We start from the raw sequence: 14,540 nt of genomic DNA, 5'->3' as shown, positions 1-14,540 counted from the left end.
AATATAGATGGGCAATTCAGCCAACAATTGTGGTCAAAAATGTTTCCACATTTATTTTGTCCCAACTGTCGATCCTCTTCCCTTCTGAAGGCAAAATAGCCGATCTGCACTGCCTCAAAGTGTTAGCTTGATGTTAGTGCAAGGATGACCTTAGTTCCAACAGAAATCAATAGACAAAGATCCTCTTATTCACATGGAATATTTCTACCACTATACATTACCTGAAAATAAAGACTGGATCTCAAATTTTGCCTTTTTTACTGTAACTGACATCTGAAGTTGTTCCCCACCCGAGGATCGTGTTTCATAACCCTTGGACCCAGCTGAAGGATACGCAGTGTCGATGTTCGAGTTCACCAGGTTTTCTCTATTCCAGAAAGCTTTCAAAGCATTGTGAAGGACAGAGACTTTACATCTTTGTTGTTAATATCAAAACTGCTGTGCAGCTTAAATTAGCGTTAAAGGCCTATAAAGTTGGCATGTCATGTAGCCTTGGAGATCTTAGAGCCGCTGTAACCCACATTTCACACTGGCTAAACACTGCAGAAGCTTCTATTCCTCTATGCCTTCATTCCTAATAGGTAAAAATAGACATTGAATGAGGGGAGGGGGGTCATTTTGAAGACCCGCACCGACACATATACGCAGTACCCATCTACAATAAAAGATAAGAAGTTTCCAAAGAAGAGAAATGGATGCTTATTGTCTTCAAGGATCAATTAAATACTGGGAAATTGATTTAGCTATAGATGGATGTTTTTTTGTTGCCCCACCCGTGTTATGTATCCTCAGAGATCTGCAACCCACAGCCTGCTGGTCAGACAGCCCAGAAGCTTCTATGAGAACGGGAACGCAGCAAGAGAAAAGAGGTTAATAATGGGGGGGTGGGGGGCTATCAGGAAAAATCCCACCTCCATTAAATACGTGCAGGCGATGTGCGTAGAGAGAATAGTAACTGAAGAAAAGAGGGGTTTTTTTGGGTTGTTTTTTTTTTTAAATCACACTGCTCCTGACTAGTCCTTTAGTCTGCCTTCATACCGCCTTTAATCCTAAAACACCAAATTCCTTCAAATGAAAATATAAACCGTTGGAAGTTTCGGTCATTGTCACTCTCATTTTCTGATCCAGTGTACAGAGAGAGATCATCGGACATCTGACTGTGTCCCTAAAAATACACTTATTCTATCATTTAGGCCATTGCTTTGGAAGTGACCACAGATCACTATATTTCTGGGAGATCAAAGTGTTACCCCTCTACATTTGTGCCCCTGAAAATGCGCCATACTACGCAGATTCATTTACATAATAGTAGCATTTCTGCAACGTTAAAATCCTGCTTTCTAAGAACCTATGGTAAAAAATCCAGATTTGGTCACCAAGGAACATGTATGTTACATGCTGTGTGTGTGTGCGTGTGTGTTCAGGTGTGTGACGTGCACGCGTGTGCTCGTTCACCGTGTCGGCACACGCAGGCCCTCTTTCCCTCAGGCTTGGTCAAGCAAGTCAGACTGTCTCTGCCTGAATACAATCTATAGTCAGGTAATCATACATCACATATTACAGCTTATCGGCTATCGTCTGATTTTTCACTTTTTCAATCTAGTCACATAATTACTATACTAGGAATACAGAGGCTATAGGAATCTGGGGGATTCAAGGGAGGTAACCTCTAACAAGTTATGAACTGTATCCATCTACAGATTATATGACAGAATAAGGAGAAAAACACAAATCAATGAAACTAGCTACTGGATAATGGCCTACTGTGTAATATATAAATACGTATATTTAGCTACATCAGAGTAGGATCTCGTTAAAGATGGCACGCACAGAAATGCATCTGTAAAGCCTCAACCTATAACCTTTAATATATTTCTAATGAACAGATTTATATCCAAACTGTGTTAAATATTGTCCGGTCAGCTTGCTGTCTATGTAGCAATGATTGGCAGCTCTTTGTATGATATGAAGTGAAAAACTGGCAGACATGGTGAAAGCAAGAGTGGGAGGCATTCTGTCCTCATTTGCCATGACACAATGAGCCGACCGGTGCCTCAGTGTGTGTGATGTGTGTGTGTGTGTGAGAAACCCCACCCTTCACTCCTCCACTTCCTGTGTAGCGTATATATGTATATATGCGTTTGAAATAGTGGTCATCGACTATAATCTTATAATTGACTATAATTGGATAATCAATTCCTACCATCGTCATCATTCATCATCATCTCCATGTATGCCATATAACCACAGACAATGTAGCGTAATCAGACTACAGACAGAGACAGGCAGAGAGAGAGAGAGGGACAGGTGACAGAGAAAGTGTGACACACACAAAGCACATACGTGTGTGTATATTGGTGTGTGTGTGTACGTATCCATGTGTGAAGGCAATACTCACTCATGCTGAGCCCCTGCCTGCCTGGCAGACAGACTGACAGACAGATGAGAAGACAGGAAGAGAAGAGGAAGAGTGCAGAAAATAGAAAAAAAAAAAAAAAAAAAAAAGTGCCCAGGTATCCAGGCTTTGCCAGCCCTAGAGACCCGCACTGCCCCCTCCACCTCTTCATTCCTCTGTCTTGCTTGGCCAGGGCAGCAGCAGTGGCCGCCATTCTGGGGCGTGTTCGCTATGCCCCGTAGAGCCGGCATGGCGGTCCAGTTGCAGCCTTTCCCCATTCTAAAGCAGGCCACTGACACTGTGCACGAGCCGCAGAACCGAGTAGAAGTGCCACATCAAGACTCACTGGAGGTGGTTTTATTGTCGGAGGGCCGTACCAACTGAGCACTCAGACACAGGGGGGGATCCGCGGGACGGAACTATGGATTCATATAGAATATCAGTTTGTACCATGAGCAGACACCCCCCCCCCCCACACCCCACCATCCTCCATCCTCTTTCTCTCACTCTCTCCCTCCCTCCATCCTTCACTTCTTCCCAGCATCTCTGACGGCCCTCCACCCCCCTCCCTCTCTCCCTCCTTCAGTCCCACTCATTTTCTTCCCTTTTTTTTATCCATCTATGCATCCTTCCTTTCTTCCCTCCCTCTCTCCTCCCTCCCTCCCTTAGCGCAATGCAATTATAGTAATGGATTTTTTCCCCCTCGGTTGATGGCTTCCGACATCCTGTCTTGAAACGAGGCTAATCATGCTCTTAAGGGTCATGTTTAGTTAATGAAGGGGGTGGGAGGCACATGGGGGGATGGGGGGTGGGGGCTACACACATACATAGCATTCCTATATGCAGGCTGGCAATCACAGCATGCTTGCTTTGTGTGTTCTAATACACACCCCACACTTGTAGCCTTGTGCACACACTCACACACAGCCACATGCCATACAGCCACCTTCATATATGCAGGGCAACACACACGAGGAGGCAAGAAAATACATGCGCCCACGTGTAGCCAAATCCACACTACACACACACACTCATTCACACACAGACACGCGCCGTATATGCCAGCAATCGATCGCGACTGACACAGGAGCAGGCATGCAAACGCAGCACATGGAGCCTGTGCACGCTATGCACACACGACACACATCCTGTGAAGATATGTCAGTAGTGAGAGTCTATCTCAGCAGATGCTCTGGGCTTAGCCAACTGCATCCGCTGAACGCATGCCATCACTGTAGAAAGACGAGGGGGGGGGGGGGGCAAAGGAAGAGAGGGGGGAGGGAGAGAGAGAGAGAGAGAGAGAGAGAATGAGACAGGGAGGGAAAACGAAAAATAGGAGAGGGAGGAAGGTAGAGGGAAAGAGAAAGGGAGAGTAAGCAGAGAGAGGCAGACAAACTGTAAAGGGGAGGGAAAGAATGAGTGAGACACGAGAGAGAGAGAGAGAGAGAGAGAGAGAGAGAGAGAGAGAGAGAGAGAGAGAGAGAGAGAGAGAGAGAGAACAGAGAGGAAGAGAGAGAGGAAGCTGGGGAAGAGAAAGAAAGAGCACTGGCAGAGAAGGATGGAACAGTGAAAAGTGAGACCAGAACAGAGAGAGAAAGAAAGGATTCGCCTTGCGGCCGGTCGCCATTTTTTTTTATTTATTTTTTTACCAGCGTCGCTCTCCACCCTCCATCTCTTTCTCCATCTCATTTTCCCATTTATTTTGCTCATATTCCCTCCATCCACCTTCCCTGGCTTTGCCTTGCTCCTTTCTCTTGCTTTCAGCCTCCCTCTATTTCTCTCTCTCTCCTCCCTTTGTCTCGACCAGTATTGCTACTATGTGCCCTATTTGATGACACACAGAACAAATAACCCACAAATGCTGAGTATCCACCCACAGCTATTCAGCCAACACACTTACCAACGTACAGAACATACAGCACACCAACCAATCTGACAGAGCGTAAAACAGAGACGAGATTGTAAAGACATCTTCTATGTGGTGTTAGAGTAAATCTGTGCACAGTATGATGTGCAGCAGACAGGAGTGACAATCGGATATCATATAATATCACAATACTTGGGCCACAAAAAGATAATTTATATTTATTTTAATTGTGTTTCAGTATGTTGTATTTACTCTCCTGCTTCTTTTACATTTGCTCAATAAAATGTTTTGTATCTGATGAAGGGGAGTGACGCAAACCTAGGAACAAATTATTACATATACCGTATTAACTATGGATTAGAGGGAAAACAGGGAGAAAAACTTATCTACCAAACCAACAGTCCTCTTGTTAAATCTGAGCAAATCACCCACTGCACGTACGCCCTAGAAACGTGGTCTACACGCTACTAGCCGCTCCCACATTCATCAAGTCCTCACTCTAGGACTCCACGTCTATATAGGCTAACGTGGCGAGAGGCTTACTAATGTGTATTCAGCCATACATACACGTATCACTCACACATCAATTCCCTCGGCACGTGTGTGTGCTCCACGCAGGGACAGTGGAGACTACATATCAGCTCACTCAAGCGGACACATGCATACACACACACACACACACACTCCGACAGCATGTTTCCATTTCCTTTGTGTCCTGTCTGCCAGCCCCCAGCACTGGGCCAGTCCCATGGCCCTGCATCATTTAAAGCAAAATTCCACCCTTAAACCAAATTAATTTGTGTTATCCCCGTGATCTCGGACAGTTCAACAATATACTGGTGCCTGTCAACATGTTTCTCCCAAAGCTACAAACCAGAGAGCAGTGACTGTCTTCTGTAGTTCCCTTGTCAGACACACCCTGGAACTGCCACACACTGAACTGGAGACTTTCCCTGCAGCCTCAAAATTAGACACATAGCTTTTAAGATAAGATAAGGAAGGAAGGAATGTGCCAATACCACTCCTTCACTGCCGATACCGATCAGCTCCCTTACTTTTACTGAACTACATGGACTCAGGCCATTTGTTTGGTTTTACTGGACAAAATGGTTAAGATGTAATCCATTTTTCTCCATTACAGATTTAACATCCTTCTGTGAGTGAAAAAGGCAGAAACACCATGTCACCTTGTTTTGCCTTCTGACATGCTACATTGTGCTTCTTGGTAATTCTTGGTATTCTTTGATACAAGACCCTTTTTAGCCCAGCGGCCCGATATCTGATACCAGAGTCTGTGCTGCTGCGCCCTCGGAGAATGAGTAGAGGTTGTCGTACAAGAAATGAGGAAGAGGTTGCTAATGTAGCCTACTGTTATTCGATCCCTGCTAAACACATTACAAAACTGGTGAGAACTAGAACCACTAAGCGTGTGAAGCACACGGATGATATGGTATTGATTTGGGGATGCCGGTAAAACTAAAAATTATTCAACAAATGATGAACTAAGATGGCACCCACTAGGCTGCCTTGGTAAATTTGTGCTTACTCATTTTTTGTTTAGTTGTTGAATTTTTTCTATATTGATTACTTTTTAACTAGTATTTTGTCTATCAGTCAGGAACATGTGTTTCCTTTGGTGCCGACTATTCTGATGCTGTAGCTATGCAACAATTCTTTGAATGTAGAATTGTTGTGTGTGTGTGTGTTTAATCTAATGTCACACAGTACATTTTGTTTGCACTGAATGTGAGGCCCTGTTGCATCTTGTCCTACACCTACAATGTCAGTATTATGTAAATGTCTTGTAATGTCTGAGTATCAATTAACCAGTTCAAGTTCTTTTTGCACTCGTTATATTTGGCAAAATTAAGTGACTGCGATTGTCCAAAGGTGTTAAATGCAAATCTTTGGGGGGAAAAAAAGCATGGTGGAATGCAGCGTGACATTTATCAGGGTTGGGCTCAATTTACTTTCAATGGGCTCAATTATAAATAGAAACCGAAACTGCAATTTACAGAACAATAGACCTTCGTTATCAATCATTTCTTTGCAGATCAAATCTAGGAACATTTTAATGACTTAAGAATTGAAAGTAAATGAACCACAATCCTGAAAATTATTCCTGAATTTGACGAGACACGACTGTGCCTGATGAATTTGGGCTGCATCAGGATGAATTTCTGACTTTGTTGTTTGAGTTAAGGCAGGACTATATTCATGGTATTCTGTTACATCATCACACAGCCATCTTGGTAGGAAAATAACAGGTGATTGTAATAAATTAACAGGTGATTATAATCAAACGACAGCCACAGCCCATGAACTGTCTATATTGTAAGGCACCATATTGGTAGGAAATGCATGTGACATCATGGGAATACTATGAATAGTTGAAAAATTGTTGTTAACGATTGATGATAATCAAATTAACAGCAACTTCAGAGTATAACTGTGTTGGGGCTTACAGGAATCTATTACATCTCAAATTCAGTTCGGGTTGGATGAAATCATCATCATCATTGATGAAAGAATCAAAAATTTTGAATTTTTTTTTTTTTTTTTTTTTTTACAGTGGGCCTTATTTGGTTCAGAAGACACTTAGTGATCGAGATTATCCTATTGCCACTCCAGAGCGTAAAGATAGACCCTGTCTGAATCTGAAGTCTGAATCTGGCCAGGTAAAGGAGCTGTCCGGTGCTGAATAGGCAAAGGATGTTAATGCCCCTTTTGGTACAGGGAATGTTACAAAATTCTGAGATTTCGACAAAACTTGACCCTCATTTGGCTAATTTGACTGATATTCAGGGTGCAGATGTGATTGAGACAAATTGTTTTCTGATATACTGATCATGACATGTTTTGGAATTATGCTCCTCCTACTACGCAAGCAACATCCCTACTGTGTAAGTGTTTCCCTCCAGAGAAAAGTCGGAGGCTCAAAAAAGAGATTGACTATATGCTTGATGAACCTAGTTGTAGCTTGTGGAGCTCGCCTTGTCTGTTGGTAGGAAAACCAGACAAGACAGATCAGTTTTGCACTGATTTCCATAAAGTGAATAGTGTCATTACGCCTGATTGCTACCCTCTGCTACATAAAGAGGATTGTGTCGACTGTCTGTGGTGATACTTAACTAAACTGGATCTGTTCAAAGGATACTGGCAAGCCCTTTTAACTCCTCGTACAAAAGAAATTGTTGTGTTTGTAACACCTGACAATTCCTTACAAAAGCCATAACTGTGTTATGGCTTTTGGCATGCGTGATGCAACTGCTACATTTCAAAGGCACTGTTCTGTCAGGTTTGCCAGTTTTGTGAGGCAAATCTGTATTCAAATTCTTAACACAAATCAAAGACTGACGCGCTGGAGTCCGTTTCTGCAAACCTTCAATGTGGAAGTCAGAAATGTATGTGGCAGGGATAAGGATCTGGCTGATGTATTGCTTGGTTTCTTAGATCAGTTTTATTATAATCATTTTGGTAGTTTGAGGGGGGCAATGGGTCCGACCGTCCAAGGCGTGGCTGGACCTACTGATCCTCATGATTTTTGTTTAGGATTTTTTTATTTGTTAAAATAAAGAAGTTATTGCTGCTTTAAGGTTAAGGTTCAGAGGTCATAACACACTTCACATCTATGGCCATTCATCCAGTGTTTCCTTTACATTCATTTGGCTGTGTCACCATCCCTGCTTGAAAATTGCCCCTGCTGCCTCGAAATGCCAATACATTGAAAATTCAGCCCATCCCCCCAAAAATTACAATTGTCCATATATCATCATCTAAATATCCAACTAAGAGCCATTTTTAAACTGCAACACCTAGTGAGATTGATCCTGGAATGGGCACAGGAACAAACCTGCATCTCCAACCAAAATTATTTCCCCACAAAGAGAAAAATACAAACAATTGTGGAGGAATTACTGATCCAGCAGTGTAGAGGAAGGGGCATTCCAGTCTTAAACATGTTCCCTTTCCCAGTGGCAGGACACAGCAGAGTTCTCACATCTTGTAGACTACTTGAAAAGGAACTAAAATGAACAGAAATCAGAAGGGTAAGACAGATGGTGTGAACTCCAGCCTCTGTATCAGCATGTACCCCTACTGGCCGGAGACTGAATCCTGCCAGAACCTTCTTTACTGTGTCTCCTCCCTACTCCTCCCTACTGTAGTCATCACAGCCTTCCTGGCTAAATAAAGAAGAAAGTGCTCAGAATACTGGACTACCTACTTGCCTTTAATAAGATGGAAGCCCTGCTGGCTTTAGCTATTGTCTGGTGTTCTATAAAGTAAATTATTACACAGCTTTGTTCAATACTCAATTTTGATTGGCCAATGAACACATTGTGACTTTTTCCAACAGACAGCTGTTTCACATCTAAAATATCACTCCACAGCCTGGTTGATTTTGGTGATTTCTTATCAAACTACCACCACCTTCTGTAAAAAAAGACGTTACTCCTCATTTACTGAAGATAGTCCAGCTGGACTATTTTTTGGTGGAAGCTTGTAAATTACTCAGCTTTGCGTCAAGATGTAGAATCACCCTGTCAGGGCTTATTTTGCAATAATGAATGGCTCGCTGTAAATTATCCCTTACATATCAAGTTAAAAAAAAGAGCTGTAATAAGGAAAGGGAGGAGGCGGATTAGAGACTGGGAAAGAGGTTTTACAGGGTGGTGGAGAGGAGAAGCCAAGGCCATTTGTTTGATTAACACAGGGATGTGTGGATCATTTCCACGAAAAAGCCTTCAACACTACACTCCAAAACTCCTTTTATAAAAGGAAAAAAACAAAATGTGTCTGCCCTAGTGGGCCTTTAAGCGACTTTCAGCTACTTTCAATATATTTTCCTCACCTTCCTGGTATCTGATCATGCAAATGGGGCTGCAACTTTATCTTCAACAGGGCAGAGGAATTATAATATTGAATCTGATTTTCCATATTTCTACTAAAATGACAACTTTATAATGCACTTGTCTTCTGTATAAACCAATAAAAGTGGAAGAGCAAGAGCAAAGAGAGAGAGAGACAGTGTGGGTGTGTGTGTGTGTGTGTACATCCCCATGCTGCCAGAGGCTAAGTGCTCTTCCAGTCAGTCAGTCAAACACACCAGGGTAGCGTACATCCGGCTGACTAAAACCAACACAGAGGAGGGAAGGGGGGAGGTAGAGTGGAAGAGATGTAGCTGAAAAAGATGAGTAAAGGGATGGAGGGAGTAAGAAAGAGAGAAAGAAGGAGGGTGTGGGGAAAGGAAGGACAACACAGAGAGAGTGTGAGATGTGAGGAAAGAGGAGGAAGGAAGAAGTCAGACTGGACTGCATTCAGATGTATGGCTGAACAAGCAATGGAGAGAGAGAGGGAGGGAGGGAGGGATGGTGAGAATGTGGAACTGAGGGAGAGATGTAGGGAAAAGAGATGAACAGACACCGAACAGACAAAGAGATGGAGGGATTAAGGAGGGAAGGAAAGAGGGAAAAAGAGAGAGAAAGAGATAAAGTACAGCAACATCTCTGATTCCAAAGCTAAAGAGAGGAAGAGAGAGAGAGAGAGAGAGAGAGAGAGAGAGAGAGAGAGAGAGAGAGAGAGAGAGAGAGAGAGAGAGAGAGAGAGAGAGAGACAGAGCCAGGAGCAGATGGGAGGAAATGCTAAAGATGGGATATACACTATATAGCAACATAAACCGCTCCAGAGCACAGACGTCCCCATTGTTTCAGCATAGTTGTTTTCATTCATTATTACCACGGATATTTCATTAAGGCTCGTTACATGTAATTCTACACATTCACACACTGACGAGCAGACACAGAATGTCAGAGGGAAGGGTGCTATCACAGCTATTTTATGCCAGATATGTCAGTGTGTATTTTTAACATATTTAATATCTTTTTTTTCTTAGATTTTTAGCTACACTGACACATGCCAAAAATGTTCCCAAATATCCTTTGACGCTGCCGACTTGCCAATTAATATGTTTCATCCACCAAAAAAATGCTCTCCTACGCTTTCCCAAAAGAAAAAAATTCTTAATAAATTACGAACATGAAGCATTGTCTATTAAAACCACACAGGCTTATATGCTTGTTGAATCGTTGCAAAGCTGAGCATATATAGTAATATTCAAGACAAACTAAGATTGACTGGTTGTGTTTCTGGGCTGCAGCTGTTCACAGCCGGCACTGTCACCAGTTGGAGTCGGGTTTTTCTGATTTCACTGCTTGTGAGATAAAACTAACACCACAAATCTGTAAGTGCCTAAACCATCTCATGATGAATCTGTGACACTGACAATAGCATCCGCATTCTGTTATTATCTATGTATTACTCTGCACTAGTTTGTGCTTCAAATTCAGAATTTAAATATGTTGTCTTTAAAAAATATTGATGTGAATCAATATGAATCAGCGTGATGTTGCATCTCCCTACCCCTCAGTTCTGGCTATAATGGAAGATGATGAGGAGGTGGATGGAGCCCTACCATAACAGATCTGGGGAAACTGTTGGGGGGGGGGGGGGGGGGGAATTCAGTGGTAAGCCTATTCCTGTTAAATGCTTACATACTGCAACACCACAGCAGAGGTAAAAACGGAAGGAACAGGGACTTAGATGAACCTCAAGCGGGTCAAATCACCCTGACCTGCTAATCAATATACCATCCCACTGCTGCAGTGACCTACTGGGTATGAGTGCGTGTCCCTTTCTCCTCCACGCACAATAACAACACCTGTTAGCCAGGCTGCAAACCTATTTCTCCAGGGGAACAATTAACTCACTGAAGTGTGTGTGTCTCTCTGTGTGTGTGTGTGTTGCTGTTCCAACCCCCTGAAACACCAATTCCAGACGTTTTCCAGCCGTTAACTTCCAGTCTTCACAAGGGATTTTTCCCCATCCAAGATGGTAAAGTTTACATATTGCCGTTGTCATGGGAAAACCTGATAACTCCAATTTTGGTGACTGTCACATTTTCACTTCAATTGAAGGATGATTATTACCTGTATATCAGTGTCTTTGACTGGCTCCAGGGGCTCGAAGGTGGTGGCAGCACTCAGACTCTCCAACCTCTGAGAAATATGGAAGATGTCTAAACCTCTGGAGCCAAGGAGGATGGACCTGAGAGTGAGACAGAAAGGTGATGAGACAAGGGGAATGAATGAATGAATGAGAGATGGAAGGACTTCATGGTGTTCGTGTTTCAAATTTCCCCGCACATGAACCACCCATAAGAGTAGCGCTGACAAAGAACTGTAGGTACGCTTGAAACCCACTAGAGGGCACAAGAGGCTTTGCTGTGACTGCAGTCCGACCCGTTCATTAGAGATGTCAGGTCAGTTCTGTAAAAATGACACACAGGGCTTGTTGAAGTCATTTAAAAAGACAATCAACCCAAATAACAAAATAAACTCTATGTGCCTGTAACTTAAATTTCACTGATAAATACAATACAGCAAAGCTGCGGCAAAGTCGGTGGAAAACATCCAGTCTCCTTAAAAATTACTACAATGCACGTATAAAAAAAGGAACATTCTCCTCTAATATTGTGATTTCAACAAACAGAACAACTAGAAATAAAACTTTATTTGGGGTTGGACTTGTTTTGAAAATCTAGACCAGAATTCATACGGTACTTCTACCCTACATTTTAGATAAAAGCATCCACCCAATACCATGTTATACATAACAATCAGAACCATCTATTATTGTATTTCTGTTTTGTGTATTGTATTTTTTAATGCAGCAGTTTTTCAACTGGGGGCCTATAGCTCGTGCTGATCTGCAGACATATTGCAAAGGCTCAATAAAAACATAACTTAAGAACTAAGCGCTATTTTATTTTTCATATTTATAAAAATTATTTATCATGACAATATAGCAGTATACTATAATATAAAGTACATGATCTAGTAACTTCAAGGTTCTAAACATTCCCTGTTAAATGTCAACATTAAAGGTGTGTTCTACAGGAACAAGGAACAGGAGCCAAGAGAAAAAGGTTTCAGAAATCTTCAATGTCCAGGGTTAGAAAAAGAAAATCATTAAAAGCATCCTATCAAGTGGCTTTGAATGTCATCCCCTGATAAAAAAAAAGGCATTTACAATACCTAAGAATCTCAAATTACCAGAACATAAAGATCATATCAATGCATTAGGCGGGGAGCATGTCAAATTACTGATAACTGCTAAGCTTATAGAACCAGATAGATTTATAAAACAGTTTATATAAACTGTATATAAACAGTACTTCTCACTTTTGTGACTTCTGCTGAGAAGCACAAATTATGGGAGTGCTGCCCAGACACCTGACAAGCAGAGAGACTTTCTGGCTATGTGACATGCCCATGTGTGCATGTGTAACTTACGCCTTGACATCAGCAGCATCTTGCGATGTGCGAGTCAGGGTGCGGGACCTTAGCCTCTCTCCGGCCTGCTGGATCTCCTGGAGGTTCCTCTCGACATGAGGCAGCTCTGACACCGCTTCCGTCTCGGCAGCCAGCTGCTCCGCCTGCTGCAGCAGCTCCCCGAAGCCCTCGGCATCCATAACTCTGGAGAGAGAGGGGGAGAGGAAGAGTGTTTGAATGAAAGAGTCAATACAGAGACAGGTTAGGCTCAGGTTAGGTTAGGTTAAGACAGTGTATTTGAGTTATGTCTAACACTGCCGCTGCAAGAGCTCACCAAAACCCTCAGCATCTAATGCTCTAGAGGAAGAGGCAGGGGGAAGAATAGGAGTGAATGCAGCGTCAATAAAATGTTTAATATCAATAACTAGTTTTGGAATGGAACCTAAGGATTTGGGTCTGTATGCACGTATTAGGCGACGATTTGACTGCCTCAGTGCCATCTCTGTTAGCCACTCATTAAAATTCTGGCGAGCAAGGTCCATTTTGCTGTAGCCTGACTGAACAGTACCTGCCCAGGTCAGCAGGCTAGTAAACATTCCATCCCTGACAGGATGTCTGCAAGTTTCAAAGTTTCGCCATTGAAATAAACGTAAAAATTAAAACTGTTAATCTATCAGAATACAGAATATAGAATATATATAGAGAGTATATAGGTTACACAGCATATAGAAATTGTATAGGTAAATACAGTATATTGTCAGAGTATCTTTTGACAGTTGACATCAACAGGCTGACCTGGAGCGCGCGCATGCCCTCCCGTAGGTGTCAGATTATTTTAGCGTTAGCACTTTGCTAACATCTTGCCCTGCTAGTTTAGAAACTCACCTTACATGTGACAGCAGCGTCAGATAGTTTTATAACTATTCAGCTAGCGAGAAAGCCGAAAGGGATACCAAAATTGCGGAGGTCACGGGTAGGAACTATTTAGTTAGCGCTAGCCCATCTAGCCTAGCTTTAGCATGCTACTTAGCTTGACGGGCAAGCGAATAGCGCTCTACTGGGCTAGCTAGCCGGCTAAACGTTACCTCGCATGCTCGCAGGTGGTTCAGTGCTATAAAGTTAATATTTTGACGCATATTGTTGGAGACGGACTATGAAACAACTTACCTGATATCTAGGACAGATATAAATACAGCCCTGTCCCCCAGGTGAACACGTTTAGAGTTATTATGGCTTATCCAGTTTTGTTTTGCAGTCCGACATGCATTTGCCCCGGCACTTCTTGCGGCGACGCTGATTGGACGATACGCTGCCCCATACCGGATGTTGCTCTTGCTCGCTTTTTGCCAGGATGTTTGCAAATCCTGCTGGTCTGCCAACTGGACAGGAGGACCTTGACAGATAGTCCAGTCCCAGCAGTGTAAATTCATTCTCAGTAAAACAAATGCCCAGTAGTCCTCTATATCATGTCGGAGCCAGCAGAAACAGGCCCATGACACCGCCCAAGGTTAAGAAAACACTGATGTAGAAGAAACCATTTCTGTGTTTTAGCTCTACGAATTCTATTGCCTTTTAGTTCCCTTTTATTCCCTTCATTTGGCAGCAGGCTACACATGAGAGAATGGCAGGGTAGGAAATAGAAATGGCATGCTTCAGGTGTGGGACTCGCAGCATTGTGTACTAGCCTAATATATCATTATAGCTCTCCTGTTAGTTCCAGTTAGATTGAGGTGTTTAGCTGAGTCATGGCTCATTTGCAGTATTCTCATAATCCACTCCTCTGTTTCTCAACCTTTTTGGCAAGTGGCTCCAATAAACGTAAATGTGAATTTGCTTTTTATATTATATTATCTGAAATTATCACATTATGGAATCTAATATGAATCCAATAAAATTTTTATAAATTCTTTTTATTTTTCCTTTTTCACAAGGAAAAAGTGTTTATTTT

At 42.5% G+C, this 14,540-nt stretch overlaps 1 protein-coding gene across 1 annotated transcript in view; it reads right to left on the bottom strand.

Moving 5' to 3' along the window:
- Positions 1-13,880, bottom strand: part of nup93 (nucleoporin 93) — a 38,538-nt gene extending 24,658 nt beyond the window's left edge. Inside the window, exons 1-3 of the mRNA XM_071547332.1 lie at positions 13,760-13,880; positions 12,614-12,796; positions 11,249-11,366 (exon numbers count right to left, since the gene is read on the bottom strand). Of these exons, the coding sequence (XP_071403433.1) occupies positions 11,249-11,366; positions 12,614-12,792 (297 nt within the window). The 5' untranslated portion in view covers positions 12,793-12,796; positions 13,760-13,880. The remainder of the gene's footprint in view (positions 1-11,248; positions 11,367-12,613; positions 12,797-13,759) is intronic.
- Positions 13,881-14,540: the final 660 nt, after the last annotated feature.

The sequence above is a fragment of the Centroberyx affinis genome, unplaced genomic scaffold (genome assembly GCF_046629955.1).
Source record: "Centroberyx affinis isolate AG114_WGS23_722 - 3 ecotype Tasmania unplaced genomic scaffold, CSIRO-AGI_Caff_v1 ptg000270l_1, whole genome shotgun sequence".
NCBI classification, from domain to species: Eukaryota; Metazoa; Chordata; class Actinopteri; order Beryciformes; family Berycidae; genus Centroberyx; species Centroberyx affinis.
The sequence above is the reverse complement of the archived record's forward strand: the minus strand, read 5'-3'. Positions and strand labels throughout refer to the sequence as shown.